Source organism: Takifugu flavidus, chromosome 15, assembly GCF_003711565.1.
Source record: "Takifugu flavidus isolate HTHZ2018 chromosome 15, ASM371156v2, whole genome shotgun sequence".
Taxonomy (NCBI): domain Eukaryota; kingdom Metazoa; phylum Chordata; class Actinopteri; order Tetraodontiformes; family Tetraodontidae; genus Takifugu; species Takifugu flavidus.
Window position 1 is genome coordinate 14578533 of NC_079534.1, and position 17966 is coordinate 14596498.

General features: G+C 54.0%; 2 protein-coding genes across 2 annotated transcripts in view; both read right to left on the bottom strand.

The window, feature by feature from the left end:
* Positions 1–119: 119 nt before the first annotated feature.
* LOC130539422 (5'-AMP-activated protein kinase subunit gamma-1-like) lies at positions 120–13317 on the bottom strand. The gene is made up of 15 exons (XM_057057750.1): positions 12767–13317; positions 9471–9726; positions 5092–5315; positions 4032–4083; positions 3482–3588; positions 3210–3291; positions 3061–3119; positions 2927–2972; positions 2798–2852; positions 2580–2706; positions 2259–2424; positions 2146–2183; positions 1925–2071; positions 1448–1541; positions 120–1006 (listed from the first exon to the last, which is right to left on the bottom strand). The coding sequence occupies exons 1-15, from the start codon at positions 12845–12847 to the stop codon at positions 972–974; spliced, it is 1569 nt and encodes a 522-aa protein (XP_056913730.1). The 5' UTR covers positions 12848–13317; the 3' UTR covers positions 120–971.
* A 267-nt stretch (positions 13318–13584) lies between these two features.
* kmt2cb (lysine (K)-specific methyltransferase 2Cb) overlaps positions 13585–17966 on the bottom strand; it is a 42100-nt gene continuing 37718 nt past the window's right edge. The window contains 8 exon segments of the mRNA XM_057057742.1: positions 13585–15393; positions 15477–15585; positions 15743–15816; positions 15892–16008; positions 16093–16255; positions 16346–16488; positions 16586–16722; positions 16810–17926. Of these exon segments, the coding sequence (XP_056913722.1) occupies positions 15301–15393; positions 15477–15585; positions 15743–15816; positions 15892–16008; positions 16093–16255; positions 16346–16488; positions 16586–16722; positions 16810–17926 (1953 nt within the window). The 3' untranslated portion in view covers positions 13585–15300.

The window sequence follows — 17966 nt, forward strand, 5'->3', positions numbered from 1 at the left end:
GGATCACGTCTGTGATCAAGTGATCGGCCTCAAACTCAGAGCGACTCTTCAAAGCTGCGAAAAGAGACGTCAGAGTCTTTGGGGGGGGGGGGGGCTGCACACAATCAGTCCAACACAGGTTTAAAGTACATTCAGTGTCCGTTTATTTTTCTGCAGTCAGAAAAATAGAAAAAAAAGGCAAAACAAAGAACATTCATCCTGCAGAGCAGTTCCATGCGTTAGTGTGGGTCAGAAGAGTCTGGATGGGACCGACGTATTTACAAAAATCACATTAAAACAGTCGCGGTGCGTCCACACGGCGGTAAAAATAAAGCTTTAGGTGACCCCCCCCCCAAACAATCTTATTTACAGTCAAAGATGGAGATGATCGCTGTCCAGATACAGTGGCGTTTGCAGGGTTGTGGGATCATTTAGAGCATCAAAGACAGCAGAACAGGCTTTGATCTGGAGTCCTTCCGCCCTGTACGAGGACGAAGCCGTGATCACGAGTGAAGCGGAGCAGCCACCGACTCCCAAAACCCTCAAATTCAACAGCTATTTAATCGATTTACATTCATGTGCATGAAAATGCAACTTGGATATCATTTACTGGATAAAGGCGGGGCCAACGAAGGCACGGGTCCTCATCACAGGACACCACGAAACGTCCGAAAACACTCTTCCCAACGGCGGCACCACGGGCCGGCGCCCGACCGCCCCCCCCAGGCTCCCGCCCCCCCCAGCTGTGGACCATAATGCAACGCTGCATAATTGGAGGTGTGCATAAAAACCCTCATTTGATCAGTGTTCAAACTAAGGAAATAAATAGAGAATGTTCCCAGTGCTACAAACGCCACTTCATTCATTGTTGCTCTTTGGTTTCTAACAGTGCAGCCGGCCCCTCGGCGACCTTCCGGTGGGATCTGCTGGTCCTGGCGTTCCGACCTCATCCGTGAGAGAGCCCCCCCCTCTGCTCCAGCCGACGCCTCCTCTCATTCAGCGCTCAGACTCTCCTCCCTGCAGGCGTCTGAGGGAGACAGAACCAGAGTGTTTATTGTCCAGAACTGAGCCACAAGAGGGAGTTTAAAGGCCCCCAACCTGTCTCGCTGCCCCCCCCCCTCTAAAATCAGCCAGACATGCCCACTCTGTCCAAGCAAGGGAACAAAACAGAGCAAAGCCAGCGAGGACGCGTCCAAGAGCATGACATTACCGCTCCCTGGGGGGGGGCAGAACAACCCAAAAGACCCACACACACATTAACCACACACATCTGCACGAGGCCTGGGGGGCGTCTGTTAGTGCTGCCAGCAGCCACAGGAGTCACAAACATCACATCGACGGGCTGGGGGGCCCGGGAGGCCAAGAGAAGGGGGTTTCCTACCCAGGACAGGGCTAGAAGATGGGGTGGGGGGGGCTCGGGGTCCAGGACAGAGGAGGGGTGGAGGCTAACGCTGCTGGGCATTTATACCTGCGGGGCTGAGCACCAGCGCCTGGAGGATGTCCGACAGGGAGACGATGCCCTCGATGCTGGAGTGCTCGTCCACCACCACCAGCCGGTGCACCTGCACGCACACACACGCACACACGCACACACGCACGCGCGCACACGCACGCACACACACACGCGCACACACACACACACACACACACACACACACACACGGAAAAAAATTATTAGAATTGTCAATATTAAAGTCAAACTAGTGTAAGACAGAAGTGAAGTAGAAAAACTAGTTTTGTGCAGCAGCTTCTCTTGTGAAACTCAAACAGTCTTTTGGAGTCTTCACACTCGTGATTAAAAGCTTCAGCTGTGCTGAAGGATTCGGAATTTCTCCGTTTTTAAAGACAATTCCGAAGCAGACGTTTCACTTCCTTCCCTTCTGACCCTGGACGGGTCGTCCCAGCCGCTGTTGCACCAGTGAGCCGGAGCTGAACTGTGACCCACCTCCGCTTTGACGATCCTGTCCACGATCGTCTCCATGGTTTCCATCTTGTGACACTTCACGACTCCTTCGAAGTACTGAGAGCGATGTTTGAGGGCCTGCGTCACCGTGATGTCCAGGTTGTTGTAGGTCTTCTCAGCAGCCAGATTCTGTACGGAGGATAAAGGATCTTCATGAACCATATGAAGCTTTGCTAACTAACTGTAGAAATGCGGCTACTTACGATCACGTCAAACTTGGAGTAAATATCCACGACTTTACCTGCAAGAAGATCAAGATGCCCATTAAACCTCCTTTATGGATGCAACTTCCAAAAGTGAGGGACGGCGTTCCTACCACAGCCGTCCACCACCGGCAGCGCAGACACTCGTCTCTCCACAAAGATGTTGAGTGCTTTGATGATGGGCGTGTTCGGGTGGATGAAAGCAATGTCTCGGTAGGTACCGATGCCCAGTTCCCTCAGAGTGTGCTTCATGAAAGCCGGCTTGGGCATTTCACACATCTGAAAACAACACAAACACACAAAATAATGCAGAGATGAGCTCAGGCTGATGGGCCACGAGGCTGTTCCCCCATCTGGCCACTAGGGGGAAGCAGAGCGACGGAAACCTGCCCTTCAGACTGAGGAGGAGGATGATGATGATGTGTTGGACTCACAAACAGCTGGAGGAACTTGAGGATCCTCTTGTGTGTGAGGATGTAAAGTGCGTTTCCTGTGACTGGGTCAATGACAGGCAGGCGGTGAATTTTGTTTTTGATGAGCGTGTAAACGGCGTCAAACAGGCTGCAACACAACAATTACAACAAGCGCTGAAGAACAAATCCTCCGACTCGCACGCAGATTGTGGAACAGAATTGAAAGGCAGTAGAGGAACCTGGCATCTGGCGATATGTTGACCAGAGGTTTGAATGCAGCTGGGAGGTAGACCTCTGTGGAGGGAGGAGACATGCAAGCGTTTAGCACTGCGGAATAAAGCAACAGGGCGCTACACGGGCGCACCAACCTCGCCACGTCTCCAGCTTATGCTCCTCTAATTCATAGATCTGCACCTGAAACACAACAATTAAAGCAGACTGTTATTCCTGAACACCGGGGGCCAGCCTGCAGGGGGGGCCAGCCTGCGGGGGGGCCACCCACCATGGGAGACTTGTAGTATCTGTGCAGGATGATGATGAAGTCGGTGATCGTCAGCATCCCTGCAGCCAAAACACCAGCAAACGGGGTCGATCAGACGCCCTTCAGAGGCCGTAAATGACCGACTGCTGGCTCAACTCGGACAGTCTTACCCACAAAGCTTTGCTTCTCCGTGTCCCACAGCGGAGCCGCTCGCACGCCGTTGGCGACCAGGGCGAAGAAAGCTTTTTTGACCTTTGGAGTCGAAAAAGAGGACGAATAAAATAAGATTGTGATGCACGGAGGAGGCTGCAGCTCGGGTTTACTGTTTAACCGCTCGATGAGCATTCATCAGGGCCCGAGGCTCCGTTTAACCAACATTAACTTGAAGACGTTTGTGGCTGCGAAGGGGAGCGGCCTCAAATAAAGGGTGAAAGGAAAGAACCTGCAGCGCCGTGTCAAACACCACCAGTTTGGAGCTGGTGGGCACGATGTCGTAGCACTTGTGGGACTTCATGAATCGCATGTAAATATCGCTCTCTGGTTCAGCAGCTGTGGGCAGGAAAAGAGCAGGAAAATACTTTCAGGGGGGGGTAATGGACACAAAACACACAGCCTCAACAGCAATTATGGGTCTGGACCACTTACTGATGCCTGTAGTCATAATTAAGCTCTGCTTCGGCCACTATCACCACACAAACGGTGGAAAAACACTCACGGCTGCATTTCGACACGTTGATGGTTGTTGTCAAAAACGGAAGTGATGTTTGCAGATATAATCACAATTAAAAGTCTGGCTGCAGGGCTGCATTTAGCTCCAGGTTTAGAAGTTTGCTTCCTAACTATTCATTAAAAACGCGGGTTATGAATGCGGGTCGTTGCCTCATTTTGCGGGCTCCTCGATTAGAAATAAGAGAAATATTTGAGATGGATCACAAAGTCGACCGACCAAACTTCGCCTTCTGTTGCGCAGCAGCGAATATTTAATTACTTACCGTCGTCGTCTAGGTCAAGTTTCTCCAGCATGCCTTCGAACAAACCGCAGACCTGCGGGTGGGGACAGAAAGGCACAAGTGTGCGGTGAAGGTGAGCAAACCCCGCAGAAAGCGACCAAACTTTGCCGGGATTCGTGAGCGAGCAGCGGCGTGAAGCGACTCCCCCCCCCCCGGTAGAGCCCACTGGTCCCACCGGTCCCGGTGACCCCGGGGCGCCAACACCCACACGGACAAAGGGGAACAACGGCCACCGACACCGAACCTTTTCTCGGCTACATGCGGCTCCTCCGCGTCCGTTAAATAAACGCAAATAAGCGGACTGAAAGCTCGCCCGGAGCCCGAACCCCCCCGCCGGGAGGCAGAATGGAACAGTCCAGCACCATTTGCTGCAGCAGCAGCCGCGGTGTCCGGAACAGAACCCCCCCCCCCCCAATAACGGGGCCGAGCACATTTGATACAAAATACAGTAAATCCAATCCAGCCCACAGCTCACTCACCGATGGGGGGGCACCGACAGCCAGGAAATAACCAGGAAGCAACGCGCACGGCGGACACGCCCCTTCACGCTGGAGCAACCTGGCTGCTTCACCATAATAGGAAATCCTTCAGGTTGCTTAGCAACAAGAAGCCGAGGACGCCTCATCACACCATCAGAGGAAATCTCCCCCAACAAAGTGAGGGGGTGTCCGAGGTTCTGCCAGGACGTCTGGTTCTGATTCTGGTTCTGGCTCGGGCACAAGCAGCCCAGCACAGCTGACTGTTCGGGTGTCCTGCGGCGTTGCAGGTGCAGGAGTGGCTGCAGCTGTGACGCAGCAGTAATCCCCCCCCTCCCCCCCCTCCCCCCCCATGACTAATGACCGCCGGATCTGGGTCTGTAGCACCGGTCCTGGGTCTGTAGAACCGGTCCTGGGTCTGTAGCAGAGCCACACAAAGCTGCAGATGAAATATTAATTCATCACAAGCAGCGTTCTGCTGATTATCCAAGCAAGAACCACCCGTCCCTCCCTGGGGAACCGGAGGGGAACCTCGCTCCACGCTCTCTTTCTGCCGTTGGACTCACGTGTGAGGTAGAGTGAGACGGCGCCGGGCTGGAGGAAGGGATGGGAGGCTTGGCGGCGGGAAGAGTGAAGCGCTGTCCTATATCCGGGGGCGTGGACATGGAGCGGGACCGCGTGCTGGCGTCCGGGTTCTCAGCGTCGGCCGTGCTTGGCTGGGCCTCCTGGGTGAACACTGGTTGGCTGCATGACTGGGTGGGGGTGTTTGGTGGCGTGGAGAATCCTGAGGCTGTGAGGGGGGGGAGAGGAAGGCGCTGTTAGGGCAGCCACAAGGACGCCACGGCGGTCTGACGGACACAAACAGGCTGGAGGATCACTGACAGCTCCTTCCACACAACACTTTCCCAGAACCTCCCAGTTTCCCACCCACTCACAGGACCTTCTTGGGGGGGGCTCACACATCACCAGCGGATACAGATGCAAAGCCTCTCAGCAGGAAGCGCGATACCAAAGAACGGGTCGTTGGAATATCGCCGGCGGTGCTACGTTTCATCGATTTAAGAGACTTTTCCCTGATTAAGAAAGTTCCCCAACCAGAACTGGGCTGACTACAGCCCGCAGAGGGCGGCCGGCGTAGCAGCCAGCTGCTGGTGACGTCAGTCACATGACGGGCGTGCACGTGCTCCCCGCCAGCGGCCATCACCCTCTGACACACGCAGCAGCACGGGGCTCCGCCTCCTCCCAGCTGGCTGCGCCCACGCTGGGCCGGGAGCCTTCCAGGTGACTCCTGCCGCGTCCTCACCCCCCCCCCCCCTCCACCCCCAGGCGTGATGTGTGACGCACGCTCGAGAGAACGCTTCTGCTTTAAATCCGCCTCCTCATTGGTGCTGAATCCAGCTGGGCGGCTGTGCGGGAATCATCGATTTCTCCGTCCGTGTGCCGGCTGCTCGCGCCCCCCCGACGCTATCTCCTGACATTTAGTTGGCATGTAGCGGCCCCCTTTGGCCCGCCCTGCTCCCCCCGCGTGGCCTTCTTATTTTAGCCGAGCTGCTGCGGCACATTCCACAGAAGAAGATAACGGCGGGGCCGAGAGCCCCCCCCCCTAACTGGTCGCACTGGTGCTTGTTTCCACCTTAGAACTGGGAAACAGAGGTGAGAGCAGCCGATTCCTGGTTACGGGTCGCATCAAACTGTGCGAAGGAATAAATAAAGGCTGCTGGAGTGGGAAGAAATATCACCTCCTCCGGCATCTGCAGGGGAAATAAACCGGAGAGCAGCTTTTAGTTTTGTCTTCTGGGACACCGAAGAGAATCTGATGATGGGTGGATTTAAAATGGCAGAACAGTGGGAGGCTGGGGGGGCTCTTTTCTCATTCCCTATTTTTTCCTCCATCTTGTCACCAACACAGAGCTGAATTCTAAATGACTAAAGGGGCTAAAGTGCAGCCGGGCCTCCGCGGGCCTCGTTGCTGCGCTGCTGCTGCGCTGCTGCTAAGAATAGCCGCTGTTGATGTTCAGTGACACCAGCGAGGGTTTGGGCCTATTTTTGCTGGGTTAAATACATGATGCAGAACCACCCTTCCAATAAGCTCTCTCTGCTCAAAAGGCACGAACGGACCGACCCAGGTTGGGCTGGAAAGTCTCCCCATTCAGCTGCTGCCACCCAAACACAAGCAGACGTCTGCCCTGGTTCTGGCGGAGCTGAGTAGAATCCTGTGATCACATCCAAGACGTGGACGTGGAGGAGGGTGACGGAGCTCTGCTGGCCTCATCCAGGCGCAGCAGCTCTAAATCAGGCAGCTCTGCCTGGGGAGGGACGGCCTGGGGAAAACCTAAAGGACCGACCACATCCTGAGTCAGAGGAACAGAGTCCAACCTGCCTGTTGGATTTGATCTGAAATGCTTCTGATATCAGCAAACGCTGAGCAGGAGCTGCAACAGTTCCGCTGAGGGCGGCCTCCACACGACACGTGCACGTGCACGGCCTCCTGTCACGGCGGCCTCCACGCGACACGTGCATGTGCACGGCCTCCTGTCACGGCGGCCTCCACGCGACACGTGCATGTGCACGGCCTCCTGTCACGGCGGCCTCCACGCGACACGTGCATGTGCACGGCCTCCTGTCGCGGCGGCTAGCCGCTAGCTCTATAGATAGCTTCCCCATTTAGGTCCGTGTGCAGTCAAGATGCACCAGATACATCTGTGAAACCAGAGAGCAGCCAGAGAAGCAGCTCCTGAGCTATATGGAGCACCACATTCTGCACCAAATCATGAGCCTCACGTGCGTGTTCAGACTGAAGCGTGCACATTAGAGGAGGATTAAAGCGGTGATTGTGGTTACCACAAAGACAGGACGCCTCGGACTGGTGCCTCCCGCTCAGCCCATCTTGCTCCTTGCGTTTCTTGCTTTTCCTCAGGCTGCCAAACCTCTTCATGGAAAGCATCGAGTGAGGGCGTCCAAGCTGAAGCTGACCATCAGAATCCACATTACGGCAGGTACACAGGTCCAAAACGGTCCCAGAGTCAAACGCTCGACAGCTGTTTGGGGACTGGATCAAAGGTTTAAAAGTATGTCCGAGTGTTGCCCCACGAGAGCAGAGAAAGCGAGTCTGGACTTCCTTTGGGAAAAGATACACAAGTCCAAGCGGAATTCTGGCGCTCCGGATAAAATGAAGCTTCCAACGAGGGTCCAAACCCGTGAGAACAGTGCGCGTCCTCCGCCGGGCAAATATCTGCTGCCGGCGCTGCAACAGCTGGGACCGGACCGCCTTTGTGGCCCGAGCGCGTCGGCACCGGTGCTGTAAATCGTCAGGTGCAGCTGTGGGTGGCGTCTAATATAGCAGCAGCCTGTAAGAGGAGGCCGGTCTGTGAGGGATACAGCAGCATTCCAACAGCCTGCGTCAGCGCCGGCACATCTCGCCTGGACCCGCCGCTCCAGAAATGTTCCCGTTGCTCCGAATTTGGGTTTAGCTCAGAAATCCTGCAGCTCGGTGGCGTCATGTGAGCCTGCTGAGGCTGATCAGAACACCCCCGCTCAGTATCCTCGGCCCCTCAGGAGAGGATCCTGATACGCCGCGGGGCCGAGGTGGCGAGGAAATAAAAGGCCCGTCAAAGTCCGACAGCCTCAAATCGCTTCTGATGAGTTTTTCTTTCCGAGGAAATCGTGATGTGACTTTTGAGATTCAGTTTATATAAATTTAAAAAAAACCAAATGTCCTTTTAAGGCCTGCGGTTCATTAACGAGAGGCAAAAACTCCCAGGTTCCTTTATTTACTGACAACACAGCACACAGTAGCAACAGAGAGCGACGGGGGGGGGGAAAGAGTGTGATAACTTCCAGATAAGGCGATAAAAAGCTGCCTTCAGCTGTGAGAGGCTGACAATGTGCAGATGACAGAAACCTTTAGACCAGGTGGAAGGAAGAGGAATCTGGAAAAGGCTTAAGGAATATGGCAATAATGGACATGAACATGATAGTTAGAAACACACGATTAAAAAAAAGCATGCTTCCATAACATTTCTCCATCTCTCCCCTATTCTATAGAAGAAATGGAAAAGACTCTGCAGCACCCCCTTGTGGTAGCAGAGGGTGTCTACAAAAATATTCCTAAACTAAAGATTAGGATGTTCCGGGCTGTAGCCGAGTTGATCTGAACAGCCTGCTCGTTTCCATCCCATCCCCTCTCACCACATCATTCACCAGAAGGTCCTCTTCAGGATATCTGGGGCTAAACCACATCCTGTCTGCAGAACATCAGAGCAGATGGAAAGACTGCAGCAGATGCTTGGGTGTGGTTTTGGTTTGGTTACCGTGGCTGAAGAAAAAGGAATGTTCTCAGTTTTTAGTTCTGGGCCCCTCCCGTCCTCCAGGAGCTGCCAGAGCCGCCGTCCGTGAGGAAGCAGAAGAAAGGGCTCATTTATGAGCCAGAAACGTATGACTCACGGACGTGCCGTTTGATGCTGCTTCCAGCCTGTTTCCATGTACAACAGGCTGGTTTTGGTTATGCAACACAAAAACCCGCCCAGGTCCGTCCTTATTTCTGCTGCACTAAGTCAGTTGGACACCGGATAAACTGGCTTTTCCTGGGGAAAGTTGCTGACACCTGTAAGAGATCGTCACTCCAGCGATGACAGATGGGTTGGTTAAAGGACGTTACCGCAGCCTGTCTTGCTGACTTAACTACAAGGTCATCTGGAGTTGCACTTCATGCTTCCCCCCGTGCGGCGCAGCAGGAAGTGCAGCTCGCCGTGTTGACGTCTCATCTGACAATCTCCTTCAGACAGGCGCGCGTTCCTGTGTGTGGTTTCACTCGCATGGCAGGAAACTCATAACATCAGCTAGCTGACACGGCTTTATCTATTGTGTTTCACTTCCCTCTGGGCTTCTCTCACCTTCAAATAAAACAACAGCTCTCTGTGTGTGTGTGTGTGTGTGTGTGTGTTACCTCTTCTGGTCCTGGAGAAGAGTTTGATGCTTGTAGACGAGCAGCTGGAGGAGGAGCGGAAAATACCGCCGAAGCTGAGGCGTCGGGGGGACTTGGGTGAGGAGGTGTGAGGGGAGGGATAAGGGAAGATGGTTTTAGGGGAACCTGAGGAGGTCTTTGAATGCACCGGAGCGGACTGAGGGCAGGGCGCCACGAGGACGGGGCTCAAGGCACAGCCCGCTCTGGAGGGGCTGGCTGAGCGAATGAAACGCTCCCCCTGAGGGAAAGAGGCAGAAATATTACAATGAGAATAAATGGAAGAATCACTTATATCGCTCATTATGAGAGGCCTTCCTTAATTTGATGCCCGTCTCGGATAGAAAGGAGAACTTTGGAGGCACACAGAACTGGTTGATGGGGAAAGCAAAACTGTGCGTTTGCTATTGGGACTACTTCTTCTTTTGGGACTCATGGGACACACCTTTGTTTCGACACAGTCCCTGTGACACTCCGAGGGTGCGTCGTCACAAACAGCAGAAAACATCACGGGCAAAGTGCAACGCAGGCAGATAAAGGAAAGAAAGGAAACGCAAAGGTGCCGCAAAGACGGAGGGTTTGGTTCTGTCCTCACAGGAGCTCAACGTTCTGGGCAAAACCATGTTTGCACTTTTAATGAGCTCTTAAAAAAGGCACCAACTTTGTGCCGCGTCACGCTGAAGTCATGAACGCTGTGTTTGGTGCTGTCACCCCCCCCCCCCCCCCCCACACACACACACACACACACACACGCGCGCCAGGCAGCGGTGACAGCAGACAATCAGCACTCCTGTTTGAACAACTACGGTGGTATTTTTTTACGACCCGCCGTGTTTGCGAGGCCACCTTTGCACAGTCGTTGACGTGTAAACAGGCAGAAAGGCCAAAACAACAGGGCCGAGATGGCAGCCGCTCGGGCTGGGGAGGGAGAAGCCCGCGAGCCTCCTCCCACCGCTGGTGTAGCTGCTCCGTTAACCCCTCGTGGGCCGCGGCGGCGCTGGCTGGGCTGCAGGGAGGGTGTGTTTACAGCACACATGGAAAAAGTAAAAGAAGTGTTTTCATAACAGCTGAAGTAGATAAAACCCTGCAGGTCCGTGAGGGTTTGAGCTGAAGGCGCCAGAAACGCTCCCACAATAACATCAAAGCCTTTTAAATAGGGCAGAAAGGGTTCTTCTTTGGTTTCTGCTGCTGTCGTCTGTGTGCACGCCGCTCCGGAGCCAGCGTGCACACACCCCTCGCTCCTGTTGGCGTGCAACTCCCACCGTCATTGCGCAATGGTAGCAGCAAGTGAACAGCCAGCGGGGATCTAAATCAATCCTTTAGGAACACAACAGGATCCAGTATTTACACACCACCTGAAGACAGAGGTGCACACGCCTCTGTCCAAACCAACCCCAAGGCCGGGCAATTAGGGCAGGACGAAAGGAGAGACCGCTTTGGCTCGGAAAGTCCATTTCCTGTGGGTTATGCTGCGATTCCTGGTTACGTGGAGGCTAATATCACTGTCTGTAATCCAGCCTCATGTTTTCCTCTCCCAGATCCTCCACTAAATAGAGACAAAGGAGCCAAAGCTGGAGGCAGCTTCTCCTCAGTCAGGAAATCCAAACCCATCCTGCTGGTACAGGTGAGCCCATCCTGCTGGTACAGGCGAACCCATCCTGCTGGTACAGGCGAGCCCATCCTGCTGGTACAGGCGAACCCATCCTGCTGGTACAGGCGAACCCATCCTGCTGGTACAGGCGAACCCATCCTGCTGGTACAGGCGAACCCATCCTGCTGGTACAGGCGAACCCATCCTGCTGGTACAGGCGAGCCCATCCTGCTGGTACAGGCGAACCCATCCTGCTGGTACAGGCGAACCCATCCTGCTGGCACAGGCGAACCCATCCTGCTGGCACAGGCGAACCCATCCTGCTGGTACAGGCGAACCCATCCTGCTGGTACAGGCGAGCCCATCCTGCTGGTACAGGTGAGCCCGTCCTGCTGGTACAGGTGAACCCATCCTGCTGGTACAGGCGAACCCATCCTGCTGGTACAGGCGAGCCCATCCTGCTGGTACAGGCGAGCCCATCCTGCTGGTACAGGCGAACCCATCCTGCTGGTACAGGCGAGCCCATCCTGCTGGTACAGGTGAACCCATCCTGCTGGTACAGGTGAGCTGCTCGCCAATGCAGCAGGAACACAGGGCGAGCCGTCACCAGCGGAGGTCCCCGTGCCCCCTCCCCGCTCCAGGTCGGCTCCGCTCACATTGGAACAGACGTTGGTGGCCTAAATAGTTAAAACTGAATATTTCCAGTTCGGGGAAACGTGTCCTGCTGTTACAGTCTGACATGGGAACACCCCGGGAGTTGAACATGCTGCCAGGGAGAGGAGGACTCATTAAAAGACCAGTTTATCTGCTGGTCCCGACGGCTCCAGTCAAAGGAGCGATTGGGAATGTGAGTCAGCAGCGATCCATCCCGGTCGGACGGCACCAGACCGGATCAAACAACGTGAGGAAAACCAAAGGCCAAAGTCGGTTTTCCAGGGCTGCCGTGTGGCGCCAGCATCATTAGGGCTCCTTGCAAAGTGAATGCAAATGCACTCGACTGTTAGCTCGTGCACGGAGATCAGACGATAAGGCAAAGCTGCAGCAACCTCCAGGAGCAGCAGGTAGAAGGTGCCGAATTACTGAGCTTATTCCACAGGGACGAGCGAAAGAGCATTTAGAACAGGGATTAAAATGTGTAGATTACAAGCTGTTGTAAGGAACACAACCCAACACAAGGCCCAATCACCCTAATTGGGTGTAGTAGGTGGATCTGGTGGATCCTGGCCAAGAAAACAGGCCTCCAGCTACTCTGGCCCATGTGGGTTCACCCGCATCGGTGTGCACCAGATGTGCGCGCTCTGCGGCCACGCAACAGCCTGATCATCGGTGCACCCGTGCACAACACACCCTGCAAAAGCAGAGCAGAGCACCGAGGTTCTGGAAACCTCCACGAGCAGGTCGGAGGAAGCGATTTCACTTTTCCGATGAAGACTTGATCGATTTCACCCGGAACAAAAACACTGAAAAGTGACTTTAACAGTTTCCCGCGGTCAAACTGTGAGTCCGAATGAAGAAGAGTCGCATCCTGGGCTGAACTAGCTGCACATTAGTGACACACCAACTGTGACGAGGTTGCTTGTCAATCACGCTCCCGCACACACGCAACCACCGCGGCCACACGCACGGAGACGAGCCGCCGCCGCCGCGGAGCCTCCAACGCGCCGCATTTGCGGACAGTTGAGCGACTCACCGGCATGTTGAGCCGCAGACTTCTCCTCTTCTTCGGCATTTTCTTTGAACTCTTGCCGGACTCCATCAGCGTGCTTCCCATCTTTTAAAAGCCCACAAACATCAAGCGAGCGCCCGTCACCGAGCTGCTCCTCCGGGCGGGCGGGCGGGCGTCCACAAACGGCTCGTAAAGGTAAATAAAGGCGCCCCTTCCCTCGACTGTCCAGTAACTTCCTCCGACGCTGCAGCGCTGCTCCGTCCACCCGGAAGTAGGCTCGGCCTGAGGAGGCAGGGCACGCGCCGACAATGTTTACAGGTGCTGTGACGCAATCCGAGCGCGCGCGTGTGCTGATGGGTCAGTCCGAGACCAGCGGGAACCTCGACAACATTACTCCGCCGCGCACGGCATGAAATCCCGCAGGTCCCAAGTTTACGCGGGGCTTTAAAACTCGTAGTTTGGCGCGTCCACGCGCAGCTACGCAGCTGAGGGAATATGGCGCTAATTTAGCCGCCTCGCGTCAGTTGTGCCAGCCCTATCCTCGCGCCCGCTCGCGGAGGCACACCGCGAGAATGACGCGATGCGAGTGCCACGGTCGGCGCTTGACGTAGAAGGACGACGTCAGACGCGACAACAGAGTCACGTGACCGCCGACAGGACGCAGGTTATTGCGCAGCTGATGCGTCAGAGCCAGCGTTATGACGTCACCCAGCATGGAAGTTTGGATCGGGAGAGTCGGATCGATACTGAGGGAAGAATCGATCCGAGGAGCCGCTTCTCGTCGGCAGAACGTTTTAGAGGAAAATAGTTCCTCCATCTGGCTGGAATCACTAACACAAGGAAACATGTAAAATAGTTTATTTTTGTAAATGTTTCTAAATTCAATTCCACAAACTCCAAACCTCATAATCTGTACACTTCAAAAGGCAGTTCAAAAAAAGGAAATAAAAGAAAGAAAGAAAACAAAATCGGACTACACGACCAAGAAAAAGTTGCACAAACACACTGGCAGGATGATATCATACAAGAGAAGAAAAATATCCAAGAAACAATTTTGTTACAACCATTCATTGAGAAAATATATACAATTGAGTCTTCGGAAAGTTAAAAAAATACATGCCATATACATTACAAGTTCTCAGACTGCCTCCAAAATTTTACAGTCGACTTGAAATTGTGCACGCAAAAACTTCCATTTCTCTGCCACGTGACCGGCGAGGTGTCAGTGTAAGAAACGTCTCTGATTCCGGAGAACGTCGTGTCCGGTCCAAAGGGTACAAGGTCGGGCAGTTCTGGGCAGGAGCGCTCCTCCTGCTCCTCCAGCACCGGGTCGACGGACTCCCCACGGCTCCCTTGGACGCTTGCACCTTGAGTTATTTCTTTTTTTAAAAGCACAGGTAAAAACAAAACGGAACGAAAAAACAGCAAAATACACGTCAATGTTCCTATTTGTGTTAAAAAGTTAAAAAGGATTTTTGGGTTTTTTTTTTTTTTAAAATCTAATTCACAGTTCTTTAAAATCAAACCTGATCGACAGCAAACAGATCACACCGATCTCTGACTACGTGAACCTCTTTTCCTCTGGTAATTCCTTACATTAGTCGACAAAAATATTTCTTTTTTGTTTTTTGAGTGGTCAAAGTATGTGTAAGTCACAAAACACTACGCTACAATACCTTACTTTTAATACAAGAAAAATACTTTGTGAATTATTGTGGTTATATTACAAATTCTGTACAGAATAATCATAATATATACTCTCCAAATGAAATAACGTCCATTTTAAATAAATTTCAATGACAAATAGAACAAAAGGAAAAAAAAAAATAAAAAAAAACAAAACAAAACAGCCAAACATCGAGAAGGTTAAGGTAGTATTTGGTCGGTTATTCCTATAGTTTTCTTTATGTACATTTATACAAAAGTAACAGCATGTCTTCCTCGATCTCCAAAAACAATAGCAACGTAGCCTTCTTTAAATCAATCTCATCATTTTGAGAATAAAATTCATTCACTCGGTAATAAATACAAAAACCTCTCGAATTCCACACAAATCACATGACAGAGACCTATGATAAAACTGACTCATGGAATCAAGTAATCTTTAAAGTTTGTGTCTGTGGGGTTTTTTTGTTTATTTTCTTTTTTAGTGCAAGTTAATATTCCCTTCGCAGTACTCGTTGCTGTACATTCCTCATTCAGTGATGTCTACATTTAGTCATACGTATACATTAACAGTATGAAACAAAGGGCCTGCCCTTAATAAGCAATAAGGCCGCACCCTGCACAGTGCTTTCCCATTCGCTGGTGGATTCCGCACCTCATGTACTCCAAACACACAGATACATACATACTGGCGGAGGCGTCTGGCAGCAGAGCCCCCCACATATGGCACAAGTCACATCCTGGTCAGGTGGCCTCGCCCCGCCCCGATGAACGTGCGTGGGAATCCGTTCACCTCTCCGGGGTCCGGCCCTTCTGCTCGAGTGTGAAGCCTTTTTCCTCTGTGCAGAGATGGCAGCGAACACACGTCACGGCGAGGAATGTGTTTAGATTCGTCAGTTGATCCACTTCCTGCACTCCGGAGCGCCGCAGTGGCAGGCTGTCTTGTGCTGGCCCTCCGCACTGTCCAGCTGGTAGTCCAAACACAGCTGGAAGACAGGAGGAGGGGGGGGAAGGGTCAGGGCTGCCCCCCGGCCAAAAGCTAGCGTGAGGGTGCAACAAGGACGCTCACCTCCTCTCCTTTGGCGATCCTGCGGACGCAGCTGATGATGATTTTGTGACCCCGCTCAAACGTGACCACCTCAGCGACGCAGTTGGGCGCACAAGAGTGGTTGATATACCTGAGAACCACAGAAGCAACGTGACTGTAGCGAATGGATGTGGAGCTGGAAGCAGCAGATTCATGGGGTCGCAGCAGAAACGAGGATCAAACACATGATTACAACGAAAGGTCTGATCCGTACGAAGGTGCAAGTCATGAATGAAAGGGGGTTCTACCTTGCTAACCCTCCGGTGCGGGTGGCATCAACAACATGCTCGCTGTCGATGCGGAACATGAACACTGCTCGGTTCTGTCAGGGAAGGTTCACCGTCAGTACACAGAGGCCTCGACCAGAACAACAGACAACCCACGAGAGGCTTCTTACTTGAGATCTGTAGATCTTCTCTTTCATGATGGCGACCTCCTTCCTGAGGATGGTTCCGTTGTACTCGATCACCATGGTCTGCTTTTCCATGTCTCTAGCAGCAAACAGCCCCAGGCCCTGGAAAAGGCCGGTCAGGATGAGCGTTTGTGACCAACCCGAGTGAGCAGCAACATTTGAGCTAACGCGAGGAGCCCAGATCACCTGAACGCGTGACCGAGCCAGATAGACGTTGGCTCTCCACTCGCTCTTCATCCAGCGGTACTGAGAAGATCTGGGATGCACCACTGGAGGCTTGTTTCCTTCTCCCTGGGCAACGTTCTGGTTGGACCGGGCGCTGCTGCTGGGTACAGTTTGCTGCTGGGGCCTTTAGGTGGTTGATGGGACGTACAGAGGAGAATCCAGGGTTAGAAACGGCTCATATAGAGCTCCGTGGCTGAGCAGCACCCGGTGTTACCTGATGACCAGCGAGGTGTACGGGGAGCCGGTCTTCGGCTGAGCGCGGGCACTGCCGGCCGGATTGAGCATGAGGGGCAACTCCACCAGGGGGTTTCGCCCGTAACGGAACGAGTACCTCTCGCAGGCCTCCACTCCCGGGAGCTGAAATGAGAGAGGGGGAAAGGGATGAAGTGGTGCTGACGACGCGGGATCCATCTGAACTTCAACATCGTTCGTGTCAGGAAAAACCGCTGCAAACCGATTCGGTGATCTTGGCGACTGCGGGGACAGTCAGTCCAAACAAGTCCTCCCCTTTCAGGTAAACGGGGAACAGCTTCAGAGTGCCCGATTCCGTCCTTTTGTCGGCGACAGGACCCAGGACCTTATCCCACACCCCTGATCACAGCGAGACACAAACACAACGGTGACCGACAGAAGTGTGAGAAACATCATTACGGGAATGACATGAAACCATAAAGACACCTTTGGCTGAGGTGTCCGTCAGGAACAGATCTTTGTAGCCCTGCTCCACCACTCTGATGGTGAACTCGGGCTGCCCCTCTCTGTCCTCAACCGAACACACGTAGCGGCAACGGCGGTTGCCATGGCGCATGCTCCAGTAGATGCGGCAGGCCTCGTAGCCAACCGGGAAGATGGCGGTGGAGGAGTGGAAGGCGGCCATTTGCAGCGGGGTGAGCTGGCCCATGGAATGCGACACCAGACTGCCCACCCTGAAGGTGTAGCCCAGCTCGGGCTGCCCGACAGCGGTGGCCAGCTGGCGGACTTCGTCTCGTTGCACGTAGACGCGTCGGAACACGGCGAAGCAGCGCAGCTCGTGCTCCAGCGCGTGTCCCGCGCTCCCCCGGGGCCTGTGGGCGTGGCACAGCATGGTCTTGTCCTTGAAGAAGGTGCACTGGGCCTGCAGAGCACAGGTGAAGTGGTAGACGTTGGTGCAGCGGAGGCGGTGGCAGCCGCTGGTGGCCCCCGTGTGCTGGCAGTAGGCGCAGCGCACCGACTGGCCGCGCCGCAGGGCCAGGTCCACGTTGATCAGGGCGCCGGCCTGCGTCTCGTACACCTCCGTGGACCACAGGGCGCAGTTCAGGTGAACCCACACGTCGAGGTCGAGGTTGAGCAGCCGAGCCGGGCCGTCCGTGAGCCCGTCTCCGAACTGGTGGCAGAAGCAGCATCGTCTGTGGTCCCGGAGCAAAGCGGGGGGGCGAAGAGAGGCGCCCAGTTTGCTCAGGAGCTCATCGATCTTGTCTTCATCAGGAAGTTGGGAATTCCCCCGCGGTACCACCACCTGGATCGTCCACTTCCTCCATTTAAGCCCCTTCTGCCTCTTTCCTTGGTGCCAGCCATCTTGGGATCTTGGCCGGGCCTTCAGCTTCACCGTGACTTTAATGGCATCCGATTTGGTCTCCATCCTGGACGCGTCCCCTGCTGTGGGAAAGGAGAGAGGCGGCGTGGAAGGAGGAGACTGCTTCGGCTGCAGCTGGGCCAGGCAGTGGACGTCCAGCGACGACATGTTGTTACTGTACTGGTGCAGCGTTTTAGAAAGACTCTCCGTGTGCTCCGACACCGGGAGAGGGGAGCTTAATTCCTGAAAGATAAGAGAAGATCCATGACGTCGCTAGGACATG